Below are 24835 nucleotides of genomic sequence, written 5' to 3' on the forward strand. Positions count from 1 at the left end.
CTGCACAGTGAGAGGCACATGCATTTATTTCTATACTAAAACTAGCATTTGAATTTGGGCTGAGCGTTACGAAATCAACCTTTCTTTCTTCCATTGAGCAATCGAGATTATTATTTTGTTTGGATTTTTTAAACTTAACAACATTCAAACCTTATTATAACTATTATTTCTAATTTTGCTGTTATATTGTTGTTTCATGTTGCACCTTTTCACCGAAGAAAGATCCTAATTTGTGAATCTTGTTTTTATTCACTGACGATGGCAATAAACATTTTTCAGATTCTTCTTTCTGAAAGGCTTTTAATCATTGACATTTAACATAAAAAACGATACAATTCCTTCTTCCATCTGAGTCTGAAGTCTTCTCCAAACAACATATATTGAAATAGTTGGATCTCAATTAAATTCAAATTCCACAGCCATAATTTTTTGAATAATATTATTGCAGTAATTGGACAAATCTAAGTATTGGGGGAAAAGTAATTGGTTTTAGTAGTTTCTTACCGAAGTATGGGTCAGAAGAACTCCCATTACGTGACAATTTCAAAATAAAATGAAAAAATGAAACATTGAAAATAAACATGAATTGTCTGTGTGCTGTACTTTATGAAGCGTGTAAAATGTGATGATGATGGTAAATATTGAGGAAACCTTGTCTTGGATCAAAGACTTTGCAGCTTTACTGTTTTTTAGTGGTTTCGTCTTTCAACTGTAAAAAAGGAAGTGCTTAAACTCAGCCAATCCTATGGGAAAAGGCACCTTCTGACAGCTTCAAATTGACATGATTTATGCTTTTGCCCTCAAAGCTTCCTTATTGATCCACTAAAGTTATTGATTATACGGTTAAAGCCTTTAACGAGGTGAGACATAACGCATGACAACAACACACCGGGTCCATTAATAAATCATAAATCGATCGGTCAAAAGATCACCAGATGTGCACCGTCATTTATTTTTAACTTAGTGGAGCATTTGGCCGCCAGGTTTGTCGACATATGTGCGTGTTCCTTCTTCCAATCAATGGAGGATAAAGCAAACACTCACAAGAGGAATGAAGTCAGGCTGCAGGACAGGCCCCAGATGATTTTATCTCGGCGCAACATCTGGTTAGTTAAAAATAACTCGCAGCACAGAACACATGTGGCCTTAAACCCGGTGATCACAGGAGGAGAGGAGAAGTTCACACAGACAGACCTTTCATCGCCATACTTCCTGATTGGCTGAAGAGGGTTTGCGTTTCTCAGCGCAGGAGCATCTGATAGGATTTCCTCAGCCAAAGACAAAACAGCAGGAAACACGGCCAAAGATTTGTCTCTCATCAGTTCAGAACACTATCCATGTGGCCACGACCCTTCACACGGATCTACTTCTCAAGACTTTTGTTGGTTTTATGTTTGAATGTAAAGTTTTGCCTTATTTCCCCAAGTTTGACAAGTTTGGTGATGTTGTAATGTCATGCAATGGTCACAGTTTTACTCCCCTGTTGGACATGAGCAGCAGATACGCAGGTGACGGACTCTCCACCAGAAAAAGTTACGTAGTTCAGCTTTAACTAGACCAAACACCAAGAACCGTGACGTTTAGCTGGGAATGTCACACAACACAAGTACAGCGCCCAGAAGGCTATGGAATGATCCAATCTTGCTCCAAATTATTGTAAAGATAGAAATTAAATAAAGTATGTTCTGCTTTAAAACATATTAAATGTCAAGTCCAAATTTCCTCTGCTTAACTTTTGACAATAAAAATAAAAAACTTAATCAGAATTATGACTGTTTATCTCCGAAGGGAAATTCTTATCTCTACAGACATGCAACCGACCAGCAGAAGGAAATAGACCTGACTAAATCCATAATCCAGCAGTCCTATCAGATCCTTCCGTGTGCGCCCGTCACAAACCTCCACAGTGCAGCATCCTTTCTGATCGTTTCTTACCGTTGTATCCGTCCTGGTTGACGTCTCCCATGGGTGCTATAGCCGTGCCAAAGCGGCCAAAGGTGTAGGTCCCGGTGAGGGCGACGGGGCTGGTGAAGGTGAGCGGTCCCAGCTGCAGGTACAGGTAAACTCGACCGACTTCTTTGGGCTTACTCTCCATCTCTCGCTCCATGTACAGAGGCGCTCCCACCAACACATCCTCCATCCTGGGACAGCACAAAGAGACAGCTCCGACTAAGACCAGAGTATTACTGCAGAGGTGCGCGGACACATTTCAGGGAAAAAGTATGCGTTCTGTTAAATATATGACTTTAGTAAGTAGAAGCACGATGCCCAAGAAATGAAGTAAAAAAGGACTTAGAGAAACTACTAATTGTAACAGTTTGGACAAAAGAACTGATTTGTAAATGGAAGATACTGTGATTGGAAGGACAAAACACTAAAACGTGTTATTCAATCAATATATTACATAGAACTTTACTTGTAGACTTACTCACAGCAGGAAAAGTAACCAACATTTAGATATATTTGTGCTTGAGAGAACGTGTTCTTTTCACTTAAATGGCCCTGATTAAATAAAGGCATTTAAACATTATAACCTTAGGGAGCCGTGCATCTGTCGTCTACTCATTTCCACCACAAGCAGATCGTCTTCACATTTAATTAACCAAAAGAACCAGGTACTTGTACTTTTAATCTTCGCATTCATGCATAAATTCATAAAGCAATGCCCATTTTTCATTTTTCGGTTGAACAAGTCGTGTATTTGGAAAGTTCTGTGTGAGACTTACCCATCTGCATTGAGGTCAGTGACGGCCACAGAATAACCAAAGTAAGAGGCCATCTGAAAGAGAGAGAGAAAGTAAAACATGATTGTACAAAAGACCTTCAGCTCACAAGCCACTGTGCACCTTTGATATCTGATTTATTTATTTATTTTAGTGATATTTTCTACATTACAGATATGTGAGTGAAACTAGGGCTGGGCCAGATCAGGATTTGGGGAAACATAATACATGGGAGGTATATGGAAACATAGATCATATTGCATTTGTTGATTTGAAATGTGCAAAATAAGAATATCACTTGTTTGTCTATCATTAAAACAGTTCAAAAAGAGACAGAAACGTCTTGTATAATCTCTTAAAGAAGATAGAGAATGATATTTCTGCACCTATGGGCATTAATTTTGCACATTTAAGAGAAAATTACTAAGTTCACATCATGTCAATTTGACCAAAATGGCAGATTGTCACAGGAATAAGATCACAATTCCATTTTTATTACCATATTGCCCAGCTCTAAGTGAAATCTAAGTTGGGTAGAGTTGATTGAAAGGGAATTACATTATTTTTGAGGGCTGACACGTTGAATACAGGACACGATTACACAAACATGCATGAACGTTTGCAAAATTCAAATCCAAAAAAGCATATTTTTGGGATGTAAATCACGAAATAAAAAATGTCTCAAAATATTTACATAACCAAAATATCAAGTACAACTCTGATTCATCATGAAATAAGTCTTTTTTTTTCTCTCACTGCAGGATATAAAGTCATTCACAGAGGTCGTGGCAACAGCCTTGGCCTGCTACCAGTCCTTCAGTCTAGATACATTTAATTACGTACCTGTTCCCCAGAGAAGTTCATGAGGAAGGTCATGTTTGTAGAGTTAATCACGGCCACCTACAACAAGCAGATACAGACGTCGGATCAGTCACAGCGCAGAAGTTGATTCAGTTCATTTAAAAAGGCTTTTGTTCACAAAGAAACCTGACAAACGCGAAGAATGCGCGAATAATGTACAAAACCACACACAACATTTTAAACAACTGAAACTGCTTATATTTCAATGGCCTCCCCCACCAGCTCTGGGTCTTTTAACATTCCCCCCTCATCCCCCCCGTCCTAACCCGGGTCTGAGGGGGAGATGGAGAGAGTAAAGCGAGGGGGGGATGCTGAGAATTCCTTCATAAGACCTAAAATAACAACCACATGGAGACAGCCGCGGGCTACATGCTAACACACACACACACACACACACATAGACGCTGACCTGTTCACAGATGTCTCAAAGACGTACTAAATGGGGATAGACTTGAGAACACAGCTGCTTAAAGATGTGCAAACACAAATATGAAATCACTTGCTTAAATGTGAACTTTCCTGCACTTGGAGTTTGCAGGACGAGTCAAAGAAGGAACCTGATTGGACCTGACAGGACAATCCAGCCTTTTCTTATCTTATATTGTATGGCGACATCTATAGCAGAAGTAGTAGTCCAGTCTGAAGTAAGAGTAATGTTAAGTTACAATAATATTACTCAAGTAGAAGTAAAGTTCAATAAATTAGATTTAAAAGTATCATTAAGAAACTTTAACTTTAAGAGAAACTGGACGGATCTAGTATTCTCAAAGGGTAGAACACAAAAAAAATAAAGATACAAAATTATATCTGAATGAGCGGGGCACTTTTGAAATGATATTGAATAGCGTTTTTTTTCTGTTTTACGATTACATTTGCAATATATTCTAAAACAAAAAAAACTATTCACATTGCGCATTTCAACTAAGGCCAATGCGCATTGACATTTGAGGGTAGACCACAACGTTTATAACAAATTATAAACTAATACAAGAATTACTTACATTTTTTGAGAGGACCAAGATTAGCATGTTTTATATAAATAATGCGATCCTTTGAAGACAGGATTTGTATTGTTGTCTACCTAAATAGCCTTCGTGCAATGCTAATCACAATCATTTTAATTGCGTTTTTGCCTCATCTGGGACTCATGCTGCAGCCCTGGTCCAGTATAGATAGGTGACGTTGCAGACTCGGCGGTTCTTAAGGGTCACTTGTGTGTGGAGAAGGGTTAGGGCGGGTTAGGCGGGGTCAGCGGGCTCCACATGCGGCGGAAGCTGTGTGTCATTGAAATGGATTGACACAGCTCGCCCCGGGGACATGTTCCCAAGAAGAGAACAGCACAGATAAACCACTGCGCACAAACAGGAGCGCGAACTGTGGAAACCTCCAATAACGGCTTTACGGCGTATTTAGACAAGTGTTTGGAGTCATTTTATGTTTCTTGAGGATTGAGCAGAAACATCCACTAGTACTAAGATACTACTTAGATATTCTAGGGCTACAAAGAGTTTTTTACTTCCTTCGACCATCTTTAAGTGCATTTTACATTTTTGGCAATTCTCAAGTTGATGTCATCATATATTCTCAACACTCTACTGTGCGCTACGTGTAGTTTTAACATTTATTTTGTATTTAATTCATGGAGTAGTCTCATAAAACAGCTAAAATATAATAGTGTAATCCTCCCAAGTGATTGGAACTAACAAAGTGCAACTTTAATCTATGTCGACTGATCTAACGGCTCTAAATAAATAAGTATATCAAAGTCTTTTTCGGAAAAATAGTTCAACCAATTCATACATATTTTATTAATTGCCAAAAGTTTCATGCATTTTACGTTTCCATGTGTTTCGTGTACTCTGGACTCCCTCATAAATTAGACTAAAATATCAATGGCAATTCCTTATAAGAAATAAATAAAAGTTCTGAACATAATTGCAAATTCTTGTTGACGAAGCTGCTCAGTGCACAATGTTGACATCTTATTTCTGTACGGTTTTGCACCTGATGCAAGTCACTTCCATAAGATTGCATTGGTTTGTGACTTGATAAAACAATACGGTATGGAATATGTTGCTGTAACAATTACGCAGAAATTCATTCAACCATTTTCAGCCTTCACTCAACACTGGTTTTGCACATACAATGCAGCCCTATATAATCACAACTAATACAAACATGTGATGTTGTTTTTTCAGTTTATCATCAGCATTTGCGTCATTGTTTGGTTAAAAAAACAACCTATGCAAGTCTCACTCACGTATCCAAAATTCTGCGCTCCTCTTGGGACTCCAGCAATCAGCTCTGAAAACACAGAAATAGAGCAAGTCCTGTATGTGTGCATGGGAACATTTGCAATAAAAAAAATGTCAAAGTAAAACTGAATCCCACTGCTGAGCCTGAGCCCACCCGGAGCTGAGCTGGTGACGACGCACGAACTGATCGACCGATCTCGACGTGGGACTGATTGATGAGTGTGGTGCTGAGGACGATCTGAGGGTCCCACCCAGATAGAAGAAGACAGGGTCGCCCCTCTATTCTCACTGCACCGAGTCTAACCAATGACTCCACCACAAATAATGGCCCAAACATGAATCGCAGTTACAGCAGGCTCGTTGGGCTTTGAGGAACAAGACCACAGACTCATCAAGCGGCATGTGTAAGCTCTTAAGTCGTTCTTTAAGACGCTCTGACATCGGGGGCAAGGGTTTGTCTGGGTTTAGGTGTAAGGAGACTCGTAAAGATGCAATTAGCAAAGGAAAGCTGTAAGTGTTACAGTTACAGTAAGAGGTAAGATGTTATGTAAGTGAGTCGTCCAGGCGTGTTCCAAAAATAACCACTGTTTCAAAAAGTCATTCCCAAAAATGTAGGAAATGACTTGACAAGGCAGTTTCAGTGTTAACTCCTCCTCTTTGCACTATAAAGCCAAGTTCCAAGACGAGCGGTTTTCTAAGAATTGTCAAAAAAAGCTCTTGGATGAGAGTTAAAACGTCTTGAATACGCCTGCAGCTAACGATCATTTTCTTAATCTATTTATTCATCTGGTGATTTGTTTTTGAAGTTAATTTATTGCCAGTAAATTGATCGCTCTGTTACTAAATTTGACACATGTTTAATTTTAAAGGCATTTTGATACGACTATAATTAGAGACAAGGTTGTTTTTGTTGTTCGGTCCTGGTTTGAGCCCAGTTTAATTCTGATGTAGACTTGGTTCGGCCTGTTTTAGTCCTGGTTTGGCCCTGGCTTCTGGGTTTAGTTCTAGTTTAGTTGCAATGTGGTGTTTGTACGAATGTGAACGCACCCACGAGTCTTTATTAAGTCTAGATAGTGATTATTCAATTACTAAATTACTTGACTACAATTTCAGTAATCAATTAGCTGCTGTTCAACTTCAACTTTAGCTCAGAACCTTGTCCAGTCCTTTCAGAAACATAAGTAAGCGGTGGACTTGATTCAAACGAAATAAAAGCGTAAAATGAGCAACGACTTGAGCTTGACGAGGACGCAATAAAAACGGCCGAAGCTGCGGGCGGCGTGACTGTGGTGGGAACACATTTTGTTTTGGTTTTCTGTATTTTAAATAAGAGAACAGTGTTTTGTTAAAAGTGCTTATGTGTTTCATTTGTGGTACTGAAAACCGATGGCTTGTCACACATGCTTTTCATTGGACTTCAGAGCTCAGCCCGAAAGCGTTCAAAGATTGGAATCAAAACACTCCAGACGAAACTGGCAACTCATCAGCGTGCAAAAAGGAAAACTAGAATGTAATAATCTGTCGTTTATTGTGTCATTTTGGCCCCTTTGCATGATCTTGGGTTTCTCCAATCAAAAGTGAACTCAGTACCACCCTTGTCCACCTGCATGTGATGTTTTTTTACTGCGGATGTGTTTTTTACCACCTAATATTTCATGTCCACAGACTCGACTAGATCTAGAGAAGCCATAGAGTCCTCCACTAATCATTGTCATGACAAAAGCAGGACAGGAACTTCCTTTATCAGTCGCCCCTGATGTGCTGTCCCTTTAAGGTCGTGACCTCGCCCGACAGAGATGGTTTTCATTAAGGCGCGTCTGAACTCGGCACCCCAGATGTCCGCCCTCCGTCTTCGTCTCGGCCCGAACAAAGACTGGGGATTGGTGGTTGTGTCTCCTCACCTTGTGTCGAGTCTCCCGTGAACTCTCCGACTGCCACGGAGTAACCTAAAGGTGCGAGGAGAAGGTTACGTAAGGCGGGGGTCAACTGTAATAATGAAGCAAAAACACACAACTAGGAATGCCACAATAGAACGTTTTATTGTGATGTTTTTGTGAGAAGAAATGTTGCGGTTTAACACATTTTTCAGGATTATTGAAGTGGAAAAAAATTTCTTTCACTTTTGTGACAACTCCAATCAAACTTTGTGAATGATAAAGTAAAGGTAATTTGACGTAAACAGGACATTGTGATATCGATATTATTGTGATATTTGTATATACTTTTTGACATAATAATTTCATTTACATTAAAACAAATATATTAAGGCTAATTCAAACTGAAAAAGGAAAGAAAATCTCCCTTTTTTAACATTTCTGTCAAGTGGATGACTTTGGTGTTACTGTGATTTATTCATTTTGTTGCGATGTTGATTATTGCGTTGGCCATTATTGTGCTATCGATACGTTTGCGATATATTGTGCAGTCACAAGTCTACGTCATGTGAAGGCAAATTACCCAAATAGCTGTCATCGTGGAACTCTTCCGCGGATCGAGTGGACTTCTCTCCTGGCACTCGTCTGAGCACCGCCTTCAGCGAGTATCCGTTCAGTATCTCTGCGATCCCCGCTGTCATCACCTGACCTGAGCACGAGACACAGACGGAGAAAACAAACATGAGCGAGTCACATCTGGACAAGGACAATGGCTGTTGCTCTCAAACACTGTTTCCCAAGACAGTTATAAATAGACTATTCAGGTCCCCTCAAAGTCTATTTTGTCTTCTTCTACCATGGTCTAATGACATGTTTTGTAATGTACCATCATTAACATCGACAAGTTGGTACTAGCTTAATTTGCATGAACATGGCTGATTTCGATCATTCTCCCCAAATTGTATAATTTGAATTCTCAAATTCATCTAGTTTTTTTTGAAAAGCAGGTTTGTAAATAAAAGAGCAATGTACACAACACAAGAGGTCATTCGATATGAAACATGACGTTTCATATCCTATGACCTCTTTGCACTGTTCCCACAGATTTATGTATATTCTTCTGCCAGCTGATTGGTCCAAACTATCAGCTACTGCTGCAGATTTAGGACGGATATGCACAAAACTATTGGCACTATCTTTAATCGTTGGTACCATAGTAGCACTCAGCCCTAGCAGCAGCCATAGAATCTGGCCATACCTTGGCCTGTTCAAATATGCAAGTGTCCAACAGCGCGTCCAATTTCTCCCAGAGGAAAGCTAAAACACATCGTTACCAGAGGAATAACTGGAAAAATACACCAAAGAAAATATCCGTGTCCTTTGGCGAGAGCTTTGTGAATTATAGCTGCGCCCTCTCGCTGACACACAAACAAAAGTAATCCTCTGCTGTTGCACGGGGGGTCAAACAAACAAATGATTTTATCAGCAAACTGCCTCAACCTTCGATAAATTCTCCTTTATGTGCGTGCAAATGTGTGGACTGACAGGGAGGGAAACGCGCCCTCTTAACCCAACCTCAACTCTGCCCCAAACTCTGCTCTTGTCTCCAACTCCGAGTCGTGAGTTATCACTGCAATAATAGATCACCAAACGAGGGCTGCATCTGATAAATGAGAGCCACTGTCCCAGAACGTCACTGCGGATGCATCGCTCAGAGCTGGGTCTAATTTCAATGTATTTTTCATTGTATGATAACAAGATCTAGGGGATTTCGCAAGAAGATTCCCACTGGGGGGATACAGATAATTGTTGTGTAGTGGAGCTTGTAAAGTCCAGCCGGAGTGCTTTTAAAACATTCAGGGAAGTGTTTTAACAGGAGGCACGGAGACCTCAACCTGCATTCGACTGTCTGGGTCACTCTAATCCTCTAAGTATGTGCAAGAAACAAGATCTTGTGCAAAATGTAAATAAAAACAGGCTTGAAGGGCTCAATATTCCATTAAACTGTCTGTTTTTTCATTTATTTAGAGGAACAAGATGTCTCAAATCAGTGTATCAAAGCAACTATAGCAGAACATTGAACTATTCATCCCATCTACAAATAGTCAACACGCAAATAACAGCCAATTCACCAATCCCTCAAAAATAAGAATTCATAATTAGAAATTGCTAGCCTGGACAGACTCATCTACCTTTAGACTGTCTGGTTGGCAAATTTGCGCAAGATGAAATAAAAGCAAGACAGAATCTCTATTATTAACTTGTACGTACGCTCTTGATCTTACGCAGCTCGGCCCGACAAACAAGCATCATTATGCACAAAGTCAAATAGGGTTTATCCTGGCTCTTTGTTTTTGAACTCTTCAGGACACAATATGCTCTTTGTGAGAACTATAACAAACATCTGACAGGACTGAAATAACGGCTTTAGAAACATCTGGATTTGGGCTTTTCGCACAGTGGAAGAAGCGGCATCACTTCTACCATCTTAAAATGTAATCCTCTTTTAGCCTGTTTTGTAGTTTCACTCCAAACCTCACCGATGATCTAATTGGATGAATAAGGCCAGGTATGACTTTGGCTATTACACGTGTGGTTCAGTTCCAACATTTGAGAGAAGACAGAAAAACAAACTGCTAAACTAACACAAGACTCAACGAACTACAACATCATGCACAACATGATTCCACCGAGACCGAATATTTTGTATATTTTTGCCCTGAGAACTGAATTCAAATCTCCTTCGGGTTCAATAAAAGATCTATTTCTGTGACCATTTATTTCAGTTTGATTGGGGGAAATCTCGCAGCCCTCACAGCAACCACACCGCCTCACATCCTTGGCTCTTTTAACTAATGATCTGGCAAAGAGTAACGCACATTTCAAACACTGAACACTTCTTGAACCTGATTGAAAACTGTTCCCAAGCGAACCCAGCTGCGTCTACTCTCACACCTCGCTCTGGGGGAGTCCAAATGCTTGTCTTCAACAGCTGAATCCTCGCCGTGCCTACATGCTTAGTCTAGTCTGGCGCAAGCAGCAAACCAGCAAAGCATCAAGCGGCACATCCATCTTAAAGTCTTTATCTTAAACGTATATATACTTTCCACTTTTGAATGTACACCTTCAACTTTTGACTTGGCAAACGTGCTTCGAAATCTCAATCGATTCACGCCGTCTGCATTGTCTTTTCTGTTTTCTTGTGCACGTGCTGCCGCTTTTTCAACAACTTTCTGCACTTTGGGAAACTTCCTCAGAATCTTTCCATGTCCCTCTGTGCTTTATCGTACCGGAGCAAAGGGGTAGTTCCTCTCCACTCCATTACCCCCTGATCAGTTCATTACCGAGCCCAAACACTCGCTTCCTGCTCCACTGTTGCACGAGGCACAAACGATGAAGGCAGGACCAAAGTTGGGGGCCTCCTTGAGCTTAACTACTCCAACCACTTTATCATTCTTTGAAGTGGAAACTGTGTCGCGCATCTTATATTTGAACATTTTCCAGCGGTTAAGTCACTGCGGCGTCACGTGCATCACAGATATGGGTTTATTGTAACGTCGGTACCTTGCCAGTAAAAGCTCCCAGGTCCTCCCACCACCAGCGTTCCGTCCTGAAAAAAATAATACCTGATGGTTATTGATGTACATTCGATGCCTCTTACAATGCTTCAAGGTCGTATAGAAAGCTGAATGTACAGTTCTGATCTCTTAAGAATATTATAACCTTATTTAAAAACACATATGCACATTCATCTTTGCTTGAACATTTGTGCATGTTTAGGCTGTCTCCCTCTCAGAATGCGAAATATCTTGATCAAACCTGTGATGTCATCAGGTGGAATATTTTTATTTGTAGTTTTTGTAGCATTTATGAGTTAGAGAACTTTAAAAAAAAAAAACAGTATTGCATAAAACACATATTTTGAAGATGTGCAACTACAGTGGGTGGCAGTAATGTAACACTTGATTACAAACTGCCATAAAACACCAGAAGAAGAACAAAAAAAAATGGACAGAGTGGAAAAAAAACAAAAAACAACCAACCAGCAGTTTCAAATCATTTCAGCACTTAAATGGCCTTCATTAAGATGCTTGATGTATGTTATTTACATTATATATTATATTTGTATGCTCACAAAAATGGCAAATGACTAGTTTGTCAAATATTACCGGTATATACATTAGTTTAAGCTGGAAATCATGAAATAGTGTAGTTTTAAGCCCGACTTTGGACACCTTTAAAAGTCTGCTGGAAAAACCACAACATCACGCACTAGAACCAGGCATAATATAATTTACATAATGATCAGACATTTGAGATCATCTTATCGACAACAAGAAAACAAATTAAACATTAAAAACAAACGTGATACATAATGGCAATGGGGTGAGCAAATGGATGAGGATGTTTGTCATTTAATCTTGTCTGAAGTGTGCATATGTGCGTGTTCAGAGTCATGCACGTTACCGCCCTGCAGAAAAGGAGCATTTCCTGTACACGGGGGTAAAGCTGGATCCGCAGGTCAGAGGTCAGAGGTACAGTGAAAGAATGCGCGCACGTGGATGTGTCTTGGGCTCTATTGTGTTTTCAGCCGGCGGGTCACGTCAGGAGTGGAGGGTCTCGAGGGACAAACTCTCCCTCATCTCGAGCTGGTTCATAAATCTCAAAAGGGAGGATTGTGTGCACACTTAAGAGGGGACATGTGTGTGCTGTGGTCCTTTCGGGAAAACACGGATTTGTCAAAGGGTTTGTTTTGACGTTCACCTTTGTGAAGTCCACGCTGAAGCCGGCCTGGCAGAAGCCTTGTCCCTCTGGATCTGGGTCATCTGCATAAACACAACAAATCACAGCATATGTTGACACACAAAACAATTTCAGTAAGTGCAGCATAAGTCTTGTCTATTATTTAGTTATATGGACTGAGCATGAGTATCAGAGTGGTGAGAAATTAGCACTGTTTCCATCGCACAGCTACATTTTCAATAGATTAACGGTGAAAAGTGCTCAAAATGGTCCCTATGAACAGGAAGTTGAAAATAGGGTCGTCAAAAGTATCAAAAATCAAATACTAATCGATTATAAAACTACATACTCATTAGAACAAGTGTTGATAAATGCAAAAAGTCACAAACTAGACAATAATTGACCATTCATGAACAGTTTTAGAATGATCCTGAGCTTCATAAGAACTAGTTTAAGACCAAATATAGTAACATAGAGAAAGAACTAATATTTTGTGTTGAAAGTGTTTTGCTACACGATTAATCCGCCTGGTTTTATCTGTTTTATCAGTTGCTTTTTTTATATAATTAAATCATTAGAAGCATAAAACTATGCTGCCCGAAGATCAAAACTAATAAAGTTATTGTACGTATAAGGTTTTTTCAGTAAAACAAGATCTGTGGTGTTTTTTTTTTTGCAGTTTTAACTTAATTATTGCTCTTACTTTGAAGCAATACTGCATTACCTAAAACACTTTATTACAAACTGCACTCCACGGACTTGTTGTGATGTAGCCAGAAAAATGTAGGCCTCTGTTTGGTGCAAGTGTCAAGAGTGCAGGGATAAACAGTGCTTTAGCTGATGACTGATGCTGCTGCCCCCCAATCACTGACAAGAGCCATTTCACCAATCAAGACTGACATGTTAAATATTTGTACCATGTCATTTCCAGTAAAAGCACCATAAAAGTGTAATGAAAAGCACTTCTAAAGCAAGATTAAAACGTTCCAAATCATTGCTAAAACTAAAGGTGTGTTTTGCATTAACTCTAATATCCCAATTGCCTTTGACACCTAACAAAACAAGATTTACACCAAATGTTGTGAGGTGTGTTTTTGTTTAAGTGACTTCTCACTGTACGAGCTCTTTACAAACTGACTGCTCTCCAGTGCTGTCTGTGAGCCAGCCTGAGGTGAGGCTTAATGATGCGTGACTCCTTATATGCATACATAAACACAGTTAGGGGCTCAAGCAAGTATTCTCGGCAGATTTAACTAAGACTTTCACAATAAAAGATACGTGTGGAAATGCCTGTGTGTGAAATAGTACACTGCCCTTGAGCAAGCCTGTCAATACAATTACAATAATGACTTATGGTTCAGTTTGTGTGTTGTTTCTTTTAAAGAACCTGTTATTGTCACGAGAAAGGAACTCTTATGTCAGAGTTTGTTGAACCTAAAACATGCCCAATAGTCTAATCAGGCCAGTAGCCAGGCAAGGCAAGTTTATTTGTAGAGCACAATTCGTACACATGGCAATTCAAAGTGCTTCACGCAAAAGGGAAAATGCACTAAAATCACAAAGACATGACAGATATCACAAAATAGTTTAAGACATGAAAGAGAAGAGTGTAAAGAAAATCCTTTCAGTCACATGCACAGCTAAACAAAACTGTTTTAGCTTAGACTTGAACATTGTTAGAGTAGAAGCCTGTCTCACATCTTCAGGAAGATTTTAGCTGCATAAAATTTAAACGCAGATTCCCCATGTTTAGTCCTGACTCTGGCACCAGCAGGAGGCTGGTCCATGTTTAGTCCTGACTCTGGCACCAGCAGGAGGCCGGTCCATGTTTAGTCCTGACTCTGGCACCAGCAGGAGGCCGGTCCATGTTTAGTCCTGACTCTGGCACCAGCAGGAGGCCGGTCCATGTTTAGTCCTGACTCTGGCACCAGCAGGAGGCCGGTCCATGTTTAGTCCTGACTCTGGCACCAGCAAGAGGCCGGTCCATGTTTAGTCCTGACTCTGGCACCAGCAAGAGGCCGGTCCATGTTTAGTCCTGACTCTGGGCACCAGCAGGAGGCCGGTCCATGTTTAGTCCTGACTCTGGCACCAGCAGGAGGTCGGTCCATGTTTAGTCCTGACTCTGGCACCAGCAGGAGGCCGGTCCATGTTTAGTCCTGACTCAGGCACCAGCAGGAGGCCGGTCCATGTTTAGTCCTGACTCTGGCACCAGCAGGAGGCCGGTCCATGTTTAGTCCTGACTCTGGCACCAGCAGGAGCCCGGTCCATGTTTAGTCCTGACTCTGGCACCAGCAGGAGGCCGGTCCATGTTTAGTCCTGACTCTGGCACCAGCAGGAGGCCGGTCCATGTTTAGTCCTGACTCTGGCACCAGCAGGAGGCCGGTCCATGTTTAGTCCTGACTCTGGGCACCAGCAGGAGGCCGGTCCATGTTTAGTCCTGACTCTGGCACCAGCAGGAGGCCGGTCCATGTTTAGTCCTGACTCTGGGCACCAGCAGGAGGCCGGTCCATGTTTAGTCCTGACTCTGGGCACCAGCAGGAGGCCGGTCCATGTTTAGTCCTGACTCTGGCACCAGCAGGAGGCCGGTCCATCTTTAGTCCTGACTCTGGGCACCAGCAGGAGGCCGGTCCATGTTTAGTCCTGACTCTGGCACCAGCTGGAGGCCGGTCCATGTTTAGTCCTGACTCTGGCACCAGCTGGAGGCCGGTCCATGTTTAGTCCTGACTCTGGCACCAGCAGGAGGCCGGTCCATGTTTAGTCCTGACTCTGGCACCAGCAGGAGGCCGGTCCATGTTTATTCCTGACTCTGGCACCAGCAGGAGGCCGGTCCATGTTTAGTCCTGACTCTGGCACCAGCAGGAGGCCGGTCCATGTTTAGTCCTGACTATGGCACCAGCAAGAGGCCGGTCCATGTTTAGTCCTGACTCTGGCACCAGCAAGAGGCCGGTCCATGTTTAGTCCTGACTCTGGGCACCAGCAGGAGGCCGGTCCATGTTTAGTCCTGACTCTGGTACCAGCAGGAGGCCGGTCCATGTTTAGTCCTGACTCTGGGCACCAGCAGGAGGTCGGTCCATGTTTAGTCCTGACTCTGGCACCAGCAGGAGGCCGGTCCATGTTTAGTCCTGACTCAGGCACCAGCAGGAGGCCGGTCCATGTTTAGTCCTGACTCTGGCACCAGCAGGAGGCCGGTCCATGTTTAGTCCTGACTCTGGCACCAGCAGGAGCCCGGTCCATGTTTAGTCCTGACTCTGGGCACCAGCAGGAGGCCGGTCCATGTTTAGTCCTGACTCTGGGCACCAGCAGGAGGCCGGTCCATGTTTAGTCCTGACTCTGGCACCAGCAGGAGGCCGGTCCATGTTTAGTCCTGACTCTGGGCACCAGCAGGAGGCCGGTCCATGTTTAGTCCTGACTCTGGGCACCAGCAGGAGGCCGGTCCATGTTTAGTCCTGACTCTGGGCACCAGCAGGAGGCCGGTCCATGTTTAGTCCTGACTCTGGCACCAGCAGGAGGCCGGTCCATGTTTAGTCCTGACTCTGGCACCAGCAGGAGGCCGGTCCATGTTTAGTCCTGACTCTGGCATTTGCAGGAGGCCGGTCCATGTTTAGTCCTGACTCTGGCACCAGCAGGAGGCCAGTCCATGTTTAGTCCTGACTCTGGCACCAGCAGGAGGCCGGTCCCTGAGGTCCTCAGAGTCCGAGATGGTTCATATGGCACTAACATGTCCAAAATGTAGAGTGTACAGTCTGAGTCCATTATTACCCCGAGATTTCTAACTTGATTTGTTAAAAAGGCCTGAACCTGATTTTGAACTATGAGCCAGGAACATGTTTAAGTTTTCCCTGTTAACAGAGTCCAGTTGTTTCTACTACTGTCTGGGATGATATGGTTCTCATTAATCTCCATCCACATGAACAATGGCAGGATATCAAATGTTTTAAATAAAAATTCTTGGAAAACAACTCCCTGATATTTTTATCCAAAGATATTACAAAAAATGTGCACATCCTTTTTCAGTAAATATTAGTGTTTAAAGAGTCACAGTCAGTGTTAATGTCTCTGGAAGTTGGTGTTTGCAACATTTATATCGTGATTAAAAATGTCATAGCTCATTACTAAAAAAGGAAATTATGATATATCAATAAATTAATAATATTGCAGAAAAGATATTTCTGGACTTTTGTGGTTGATTTTATAATCTGTTTATGTTTTGTGCTGGACATTTACACACACATTTAGCACATTTCTGACGCACTGTGACAATAGCATCTGAATATCATTATTGTGATAATGTAAAAAACAACAACATTTAATGTGGCCCAGCGCTAGTGGATTATTATTTGTTATGATAAACGTATCAGTGACATTACATAGTCATATATTAGTACCACTTAATGTAATCATTTCTGCAGCGCGTGTTTATATGGCAGTTGAAAACATGTTGTCGTGGCAGCCGCCTTCACCCTGGAGAACAACACAATTACTCTCGTCGTGATTAGTCCGCACCGACAAACACTTCTATAATGTCTAGAGTGTATTTGAACAGTAGGGGATTTTTGGCACAAAGTAAGCCATATTTTAAACTCCTTTTGAAGTGCAGTTTATGATGTGCCACTTGATAACACGCATTTTCCCTTATCGCACTTTTGGTGGAATCCCCGTGTCAGAGCGAGGGGTGAGCGAGGTCGAGGAGAGAGACCGAGCAGCAGATAAAAGTCAGAGCCAGAAAAGGAGTCCTCTTTAGAGCACTGATGACAACATGAAGAGGACCACAGAGGGGGAAAGATAAAGTGTCAGACGGACAAATTATCCCACAGAAACCGGGCAGTGAAACGCAAAACGAACGCCAACTAAAATAAAATATTCTATCAGTTTATGACCTCAAGCTTATACAATCAATTTCCCCTGTAAACAGTATGTAGGGAAGGTAAAATCATATTGTCAGCTCTTTGAAACACTGAAAATAAGTTCAATCCTGTTTTTATTAAGAACCTATTACTGAATGTTGGTGGTGCAAATATCAAAGTAACAAACAGTAATAAAGGTTGTGACAGTAACTGAAAGTAATAGAGTTTTCACAAAAAGTGCAGTCGGCTTTTAGTCACTGAGTCGATTTATCAGTCACTGTTGTCAACTTATTTCATTATTTAGATTCAAACAATTCATACGGACAACAGCAGAAGTGTGAAGGAGTTGGTGCAGGATTTGGGAGTGTAATTGTGAGTTTAATCTGCCTTTTTACACATGAATACTTCGTTTCCCAGAACTCCTTTGTGTTTGTAGTGGCTTTTGCGTGACCTCCTGTGCAGTCGTGGACACAGAGAGGATGAAAGGGCAGATCTGACCTATTCACTAGTTTGAAGTTTGCTAATGTTTTTGCGAACTAATTATTTGAGGAGGAATTTGGTTCATTTGTGAATATTAAGTAGATGTAAGTAAGATATAGAAGACTGTAAATTAAAATGTTTAAATGACTTAATTGGTAACAAAGTGAACTGTGTTGTGCATGAGGCAGTAATTAACCAAAGTAAGTAAATAAGTAAGTAAGTAAGTAAACAATGTAGCCTAGTTTCAGAAAATATATATTTGTAGGGCTACCGTACTCTAATAATGTCAAAGTTAACATAGAATTATTGTTCAGTTAATGAGCGACACTATTACTTACATCACTATCTATCATATTGTGTGCACTTTTTATCTTCAGTGTGGGGTATTTTCTAGTTTTTGAAGTATATTAAAAGATGAGTTGCATATAATCAAAGTGCAAACAAACATATCTATGAGTCATTATAGGCTGCATATGCGTTTCACTGAGCTATGACTGCACTCTTTTGTTTGAACAGGATCGTGGGCTTAGGTAGGTGTATTGCAGAATTCAGGCTCAAAGATGGTATTTGCAGATGAGGACAAAGAGGAAAGGGGGCAGTGAATTTGAGACGGGGCAGACGGAGACTGACTGGTTCTGCAGGGAGAGTACTCTGCGTAGGCGCTGAAGTTCTGGACCGCCACATAACACGTCCCCACCGGGTCCTGCTCGCCGCTCATCTTCACCGTGCGCCAGTGGTACAGAGGGGCACAGGCCTGGACACGGACAAAACACAGCATTTGTTATATATTATTTAACATATTTATTATACCGTATACATGCGTTCGCGGTGACGTCATACAGCCGGGACTTCCCCATAGCGGCCATTTTAAAAGGGGCACGCAATATATAAAAACCAACACGACTGCATCCTTTTCTACGGCATAATGAGCTACGAATACTTTGATTCTTTAGACGATAACGGCAAACTAAGGTACACGACAAAGCTATCATTTCTTGGTCAGTCAACAGAGCACTGTCCGAACAGATTAAGCAGGTTTTTGGCATTTTGGCCTCATAATTCCTGGATTTCATGGTAGTAGACGTGCTGTTGTGCCCCTTTCAAAATGGCGGATTCGGTTGCCACTGCACAAGTTCCCGGATGTGCGAACGCATGTATTTCCTGCACTAAAGGGCACACTGGATTATAAGGCGCACTTGCCAATGAATGGTTTATTTTTGATCATTTTTCATATATAAGGCGCACCGGAATATAAGGCGCATTGAGCGAAACAAAACATGTACCACATCAAATCGCTTCGAGGTCAGTCAGCACAACCAGAAGTAATACATATATAAGGCGCACTGGATTATAAGACGCACGGTCGTTTGTTCGGAAAATGAAAGGCTTTTAAGTGCACCCTATAGTGCGGAAAATACGGTATATTCTTTCAAAACAAGAGCTGCCACTTACGATTATTTTAGTAGTTCACCATTCAGCAATAATTTAGAACATTGAGGCTCAAATAAAGGTTGAAATAAAGTATTTGCTCTTTTTGACATTTTGTAATTTAATAATGCCACTGTCTTTCTTATAAACATGTCTTTGTGAGTGTCTTAGAGGCTTAAAGATGATTATTTTTTATAGACTGGTCACAATTAGTCGGTTGATCATTCTTGCCTTGGTGAAAACATGCAAAACTACAGCTAATTAGACTAAGGTAGACCTGAAATAGAAATAAAGATTGATGCAAATACTGAATTGACGTGAATGATATGCAAACAAATCAAGATAAAAGCAAACAGGATTGCCCCAATTGACGTAGAATAACTGTGATACGATATTCAGCAGTACTCACCACCACTTTCTCTCCGTGCGTCCTGACCGAGGCCCCAAACCACTGATGCGACTTGAATTCCAGTGGCTCCCGAGTGCCGTTTACCTTTGTCATTCGGTTATCTGCAAACACACACAGCGAGAGGAAACGAGCACAATAAAACCAAGCAGAGCAAAGGACATTTCATAAGAGAGCCTATAAAAGCTGATATTGACTGTGGCCCGGAGCAGACAGAGCGGTTTAGATGGAAAACATTTGTCTACGATACGGCAAAAAACATCTTTAAAGAGGCCTGTGTGCAACAAACATCAAAACAACATATGCCCCCCAGAGACAGGCATTTGTGGGGCATACGAGTTTTGGAACTTTCTCATAAAACCGAACAGCACTAAACCTGAAAGCGCTCGCAGCCCTAAACCTTTCCAGCATCTAACTTACACATGACGACCATATTCCCCAACACTCCGCAGTAAAGTGTCATGTTTGGCCTGTTCCCGAGCGTCTTCGCTTTGTTGGAGAGTTTTTCCAGCGTCTTTAAATCCCAGACGGATGCTGTAAGCTTTCGTCAATAAACACTTAATTCGCACAGATGCGCACACTTCCTGATGGACTTAGAGTAATAAACGTAATCATTGTGGAGTTTGGACATGCCAATGGAGGATTTTAATATCATTACTGAGGGAGTGTTTGGAGAGCACGCCAGCACAATGCCAGGTCTTTACTCAACGTGGGGATGAGCTTGGTGGTAAATGTGCTCTCTATTATCTCTCAAACTTAGACTTGATTTGCAATTAAAACATCTCAAAACAATTAAATCCAATTTCATGTATCACTTTTTTTTGTGTCATTTTGCAAATTGGGGTCAATGTAGTTACACACTCTCTGAGAATGAATGTGGATAAATGTAGAGGATTGTAAAACGAGGGGTATCTGGAGTGGTGAAAATATATATATGGGAATAGTGGAATGTAAATGAAAAAACAACAACAATTTAACAAACTAAAAATAACCCAAAAAATCCCCCAAATTCTGCCGTTTTGTCCTTGAGCAAGTCACTTCATCCACTTTGCCTGCAGCACCAGAGTACAATGGAATATAAATGTGAACATCTGAGCATAAATGACTCCTTCTTGTGCTGAATGAATGAATAAAGGTAGAACGGCACTATAAAGGAGTATGTGGTATATATTATCTAGGTCAGTCTGTGGGGCTGTAGTGTAAGGATTTATATGGACCACATCAGAAAGGAGAGTTATCCAGAGTTTTGGGAGTAAATCGAGTTGAATCTTCCTTTTCAATGGGAGATGTTCTGTCCCAACACTTCATCAGAATCCAAATCACTTTTATTCATCCCCAAAAGAAAAGTCTTTACATACAGAGCATTTGTGCAAGATTTAGAGAGCTTTTGCTATTGCCACTCCACATCCCCTTATGGTCAGATAATCGATGTGCACAGATCGTGTCTTTGGTCGACCAATCATAGTCTTCTAGGCAACTACAGCCTCAGCACAAGGCAAACCCCAGATCGCTCTCTAATGACACCCCCCCCCCCCCCCCCCCCCCCCCCCCGTGCCCTTGCGAATAAAAGTTGACATAACCTTTACCTTTACCTAACCATTACCTTTACTGCTATTTATTAAATATTGAAGGTTCTTTATGTAACTATTCAGGTGGGATATCTTCCACTTTCTTGTCTCCATGGAGATGGAATACCTTTCTTGGATTTATTCATTTAGGGGGTTAAACAAAAACCTTAAAAAGCATTCTCTCGCTCTCCTTCTCTCTCTCTCTCTCTCTCTCTCTCCTTCTCTCTCTCTCTCTCTCCTTCTCTCTCTCTCTCTCCTTCTCTCTCTCTCTCTCTCCTTCTCTCTCTCTCTCTCCTTCTCTCTCTCTCTCTCCTTCTCTCTCTCTCTCTCTCTCTCTCTCTCTCTCTCTCTCCTTCTCGCTCTCTCTCTCTCTCTCTCGTAAATGCACCTTTTCAGTAACACAACAACATCATCAACAACAACAACAACAACAACAACAACAACAACAACGACAACCTGTCACTTGGCTTGGTGGTGTTACCTGCTTGCCTCCGTGGAGATAAGTTTAATGTCATACTGTTGGATATTCCAGGCAAAGCAATGACATCTCCATGGAACCCCATGTTAAAAGTTCTTACAGAGTGCACCTTCAGCCCCAATCCAGCCACATGGGTTCACATTAAGTGCATTGTTTTTGCCGTTCCAAAGCCTGGAATAAATAAATGGTTGTTTCTGGAACTGCAACTGCACTTCCCGCTGGTGTGGTAGAGGCACATCGATCCCCGTGGATCCAGATGCTCCTCAACTGCCTGGAGAAGTGGTCTCTACTCCATATGGACGGTTCTTCATCTGCCTGAAGAACTGGTTCTCCTCCTGAAGAACTGGTTCTCCTCCTGAAGAACTGGTTCTCCTCCTGAAGTGGCTCCAGCTCCACTGTCTCTCTCTCGCGTCCGTCTGTCTGTCTGAGGGAGTCGGATCTCTCCTTCACTGTGGAACTCCTCCAGGTTTCTACTTTTTGCCAAAGAGGTTTGGTAGTTTTCCTGGCCAAGAAGGAGGGTCTAAGGACAGCTTGGGACATTTTGTCTAGGAGACGGGACGCTTGGACATTGCCAAGTCCCTATGAACATTTTTCACTGTCACCCTGTGATTTTGGGCGTGACAAAAATAAATTGACTTGAATTGAATCAAAACTACAACAAATCCATATGCAAATGATTGTGCACAGAAAGCAAATGATTTGTCTTTAAGAAACACTTCCAAAGAAAATATATGGAGATACTAAACATCTTGACTTAGATCTTTTATATACTCATTTGCTACTGTTGTCACTAAAGTCTGCTGCTAAAGCAAATTCAACATCTGAAACCTGTTCCTACTATGTTCCTACATGTATCTGATTTATGGAGGTTTACAGACAATATGTCACCAATATGTTTCCGTTGCAGAAGCCTTGCAGCTGCTACTGACTCCCATCAGCGAGCAAAGACACTTTCATTGACTAACAACAAACAAACAAACAAACAAACAAACAAACAACATACTGAATATTATAAATTGTACATAAAATGTACATTTAGTTACATAATTACCTCCAAGGGACAAGTGCTGCGAATTAGCTCTGGCTACAAGCAGTGTGATACAATTGGACTGTTGTGCTACAGCTTGTCAATGTTTTACCCTAATCAAATAAACCAATGAATAAATAAATACTTAATATCTGCATTAAAATGTATTTGTATGCTGTGTTTTCTATTTTTCATACAAATTCAGTTTCAGGTCAAGCCTAAATCATGTGTTCAATTACCACAATGCATTCTTCTGATTGTAGAAAAGTAACTGTATTCTGACCACTGTACTAGAATACAGGTCAACTAATATTCTGAACATGTATTTTTGGTACATGTTTTAAGTTACTTTCCAACACTGATTGTGGTGCAAAAGGTACTTTGTCACTTATGGTGGCGGGTCCATTACCTGCTTGTCTCCATGGAGATGTTATTGCTTGGCTTGGAATGGTAATACACTTATATTTCTATCTCCATGGAAACAAACTCTAGGTGACACTACCACATCAAGTTACAAGTCAGATCTGTGGAGAAGACTCACTTTGAGAGCGTTCAAGGCAATAAAAACACCTCTATACAAGATGGACACATTTAATGCCATAGTGTGGAACATTCAAGGCAAAAGAAGAACAAGTCCTTGGAGATAAAGCGGGAAAGCCGAAAAGTGACATAGTGCATCTTTAAAAGGCAATATTAAACACCAAAAAATGGAAGGATGGAGAAGCGCAAAAGAATATAGATGCCAAGATTATTCAGTGAATCAATAATTGTGAATTTTTGGTCACAATATAATCGTAAATATTAAAAACGAATGATCGTGACAATCGTAAACAGCATCAATCAATCAATCAATCATTTCAGTTCAATCTATTCTCCAAAAACGTCAAACTACATGTTAAATATGTTTCTATTTTTGTCTGTTTAAGTGACAATATCATAACGCTCTCATTCAGAAAGCTAGACTTGTCAAAGAGAGCAAATCAACTAGTTCAATCAGGTTTGGTCACAGTGCTAATTAACCTGAAGAATAGTGCATAGGCAAGGCAAGGCAAGTTTATTTGTAGAGCACATTTCATACACAAGGCAATTCAAAGTGCTTCACACAGCAGGAAAAATGCATTCAAATCATATAATCGTGATGTTTCTTCTCACAATAATCTTAACTCTAAAATGTGATATCGTGACATACTTACAAAAGAAAAAGAGACACAGATGCGTTTTGCAGCATCTAATAAAAAGCAGACCTCGCCCCGTTCTCTTCTAAAGGAGAATAAATTCCCATGTGCATACAGTTACCCCCCCTCTGGTCTCACCATGGCTCCCCCTCTCTCTCTCTCTCTCTCTCTCTCTCTCTCTCTCTCTCTCCCCCTCTCTCGCTCATGCACACGCTTACAGGGAAAAGAGTGCATGAGAGACACTCTCACACAATGATGATAAATAGACAGACATAATCAACACAAAACCAAGCACCTTTTTACCAGATGATTTTAAAGAGCCCCATATGCTTTATCTCAGTCATTTTGTCCGCCAACTTTACACTTTACTTCTACTAAGATACATACACGAACATGCCAGACAGACATTTTGGGCATGATCCATCTCTAGAGTTTATAGACCAAAACCCAGCATAAACTAATAAAACTGTACGACTGTTTTTCCCAATAAAGTAGTCAACTAACTCTCGAATGTGTTTCATGTTGCTAAACTATTACATCCAGGTGATTGAAGTACAAAGATTGCCCGATATTTATTCACAAGAGACCAGTGTGCCAATTGTGTCAGTGCCAAGCCCTGACGTATCAAGAGAAATGCACGGGTAAGGACACTCATGGCAACTAAATATGCAAATCTCATGCACAACAAGATAAGATAAGATATTCCTTTATTGTCCCACATGGGGAAATTTCATTGGTGCAACGCAGGTAGATACAGAGGTAGATACAGAAGAACAGATCACTTATAGGAAGTCTGAAAAACACTTTCAGTAGAAGATCTCCTATAAATAAATAAAAACTCCCATAGACAAATTAATAAATAATTACATAAATACCATTGCATGTGATCACGACAGTAATTGCACATGAATATGTGTCACGACAGCACATAGATTGCACATGAATTTCATAGTAATTGCACATGAATTCCAAC

General features: G+C 41.2%; 1 protein-coding gene across 1 annotated transcript in view; it reads right to left on the reverse strand.

Annotated features, from left to right (window-relative positions):
- The window catches only part of itga8 (integrin, alpha 8), a 64112-nt gene that overhangs the window by 38022 nt on the left and 1255 nt on the right, over nt 1-24835 (reverse strand). Inside the window, exons 3-12 of the mRNA XM_072460059.1 lie at nt 19618-19718; nt 18411-18534; nt 12478-12539; nt 11278-11323; nt 8297-8422; nt 7741-7785; nt 5845-5888; nt 3567-3623; nt 2727-2779; nt 1936-2141 (exon numbers count right to left, since the gene is read on the reverse strand). Of these exons, the coding sequence (XP_072316160.1) occupies nt 1936-2141; nt 2727-2779; nt 3567-3623; nt 5845-5888; nt 7741-7785; nt 8297-8422; nt 11278-11323; nt 12478-12539; nt 18411-18534; nt 19618-19718 (864 nt within the window). The remainder of the gene's footprint in view (nt 1-1935; nt 2142-2726; nt 2780-3566; nt 3624-5844; nt 5889-7740; nt 7786-8296; nt 8423-11277; nt 11324-12477; nt 12540-18410; nt 18535-19617; nt 19719-24835) is intronic.

Source organism: Eucyclogobius newberryi, unplaced genomic scaffold, assembly GCF_026437365.1.
Source record: "Eucyclogobius newberryi isolate DKJ021-1_F unplaced genomic scaffold, fEucNew1.0.hap1 SCAF_3, whole genome shotgun sequence".
NCBI lineage: Eukaryota > Metazoa > Chordata > Actinopteri > Gobiiformes > Gobiidae > Eucyclogobius > Eucyclogobius newberryi.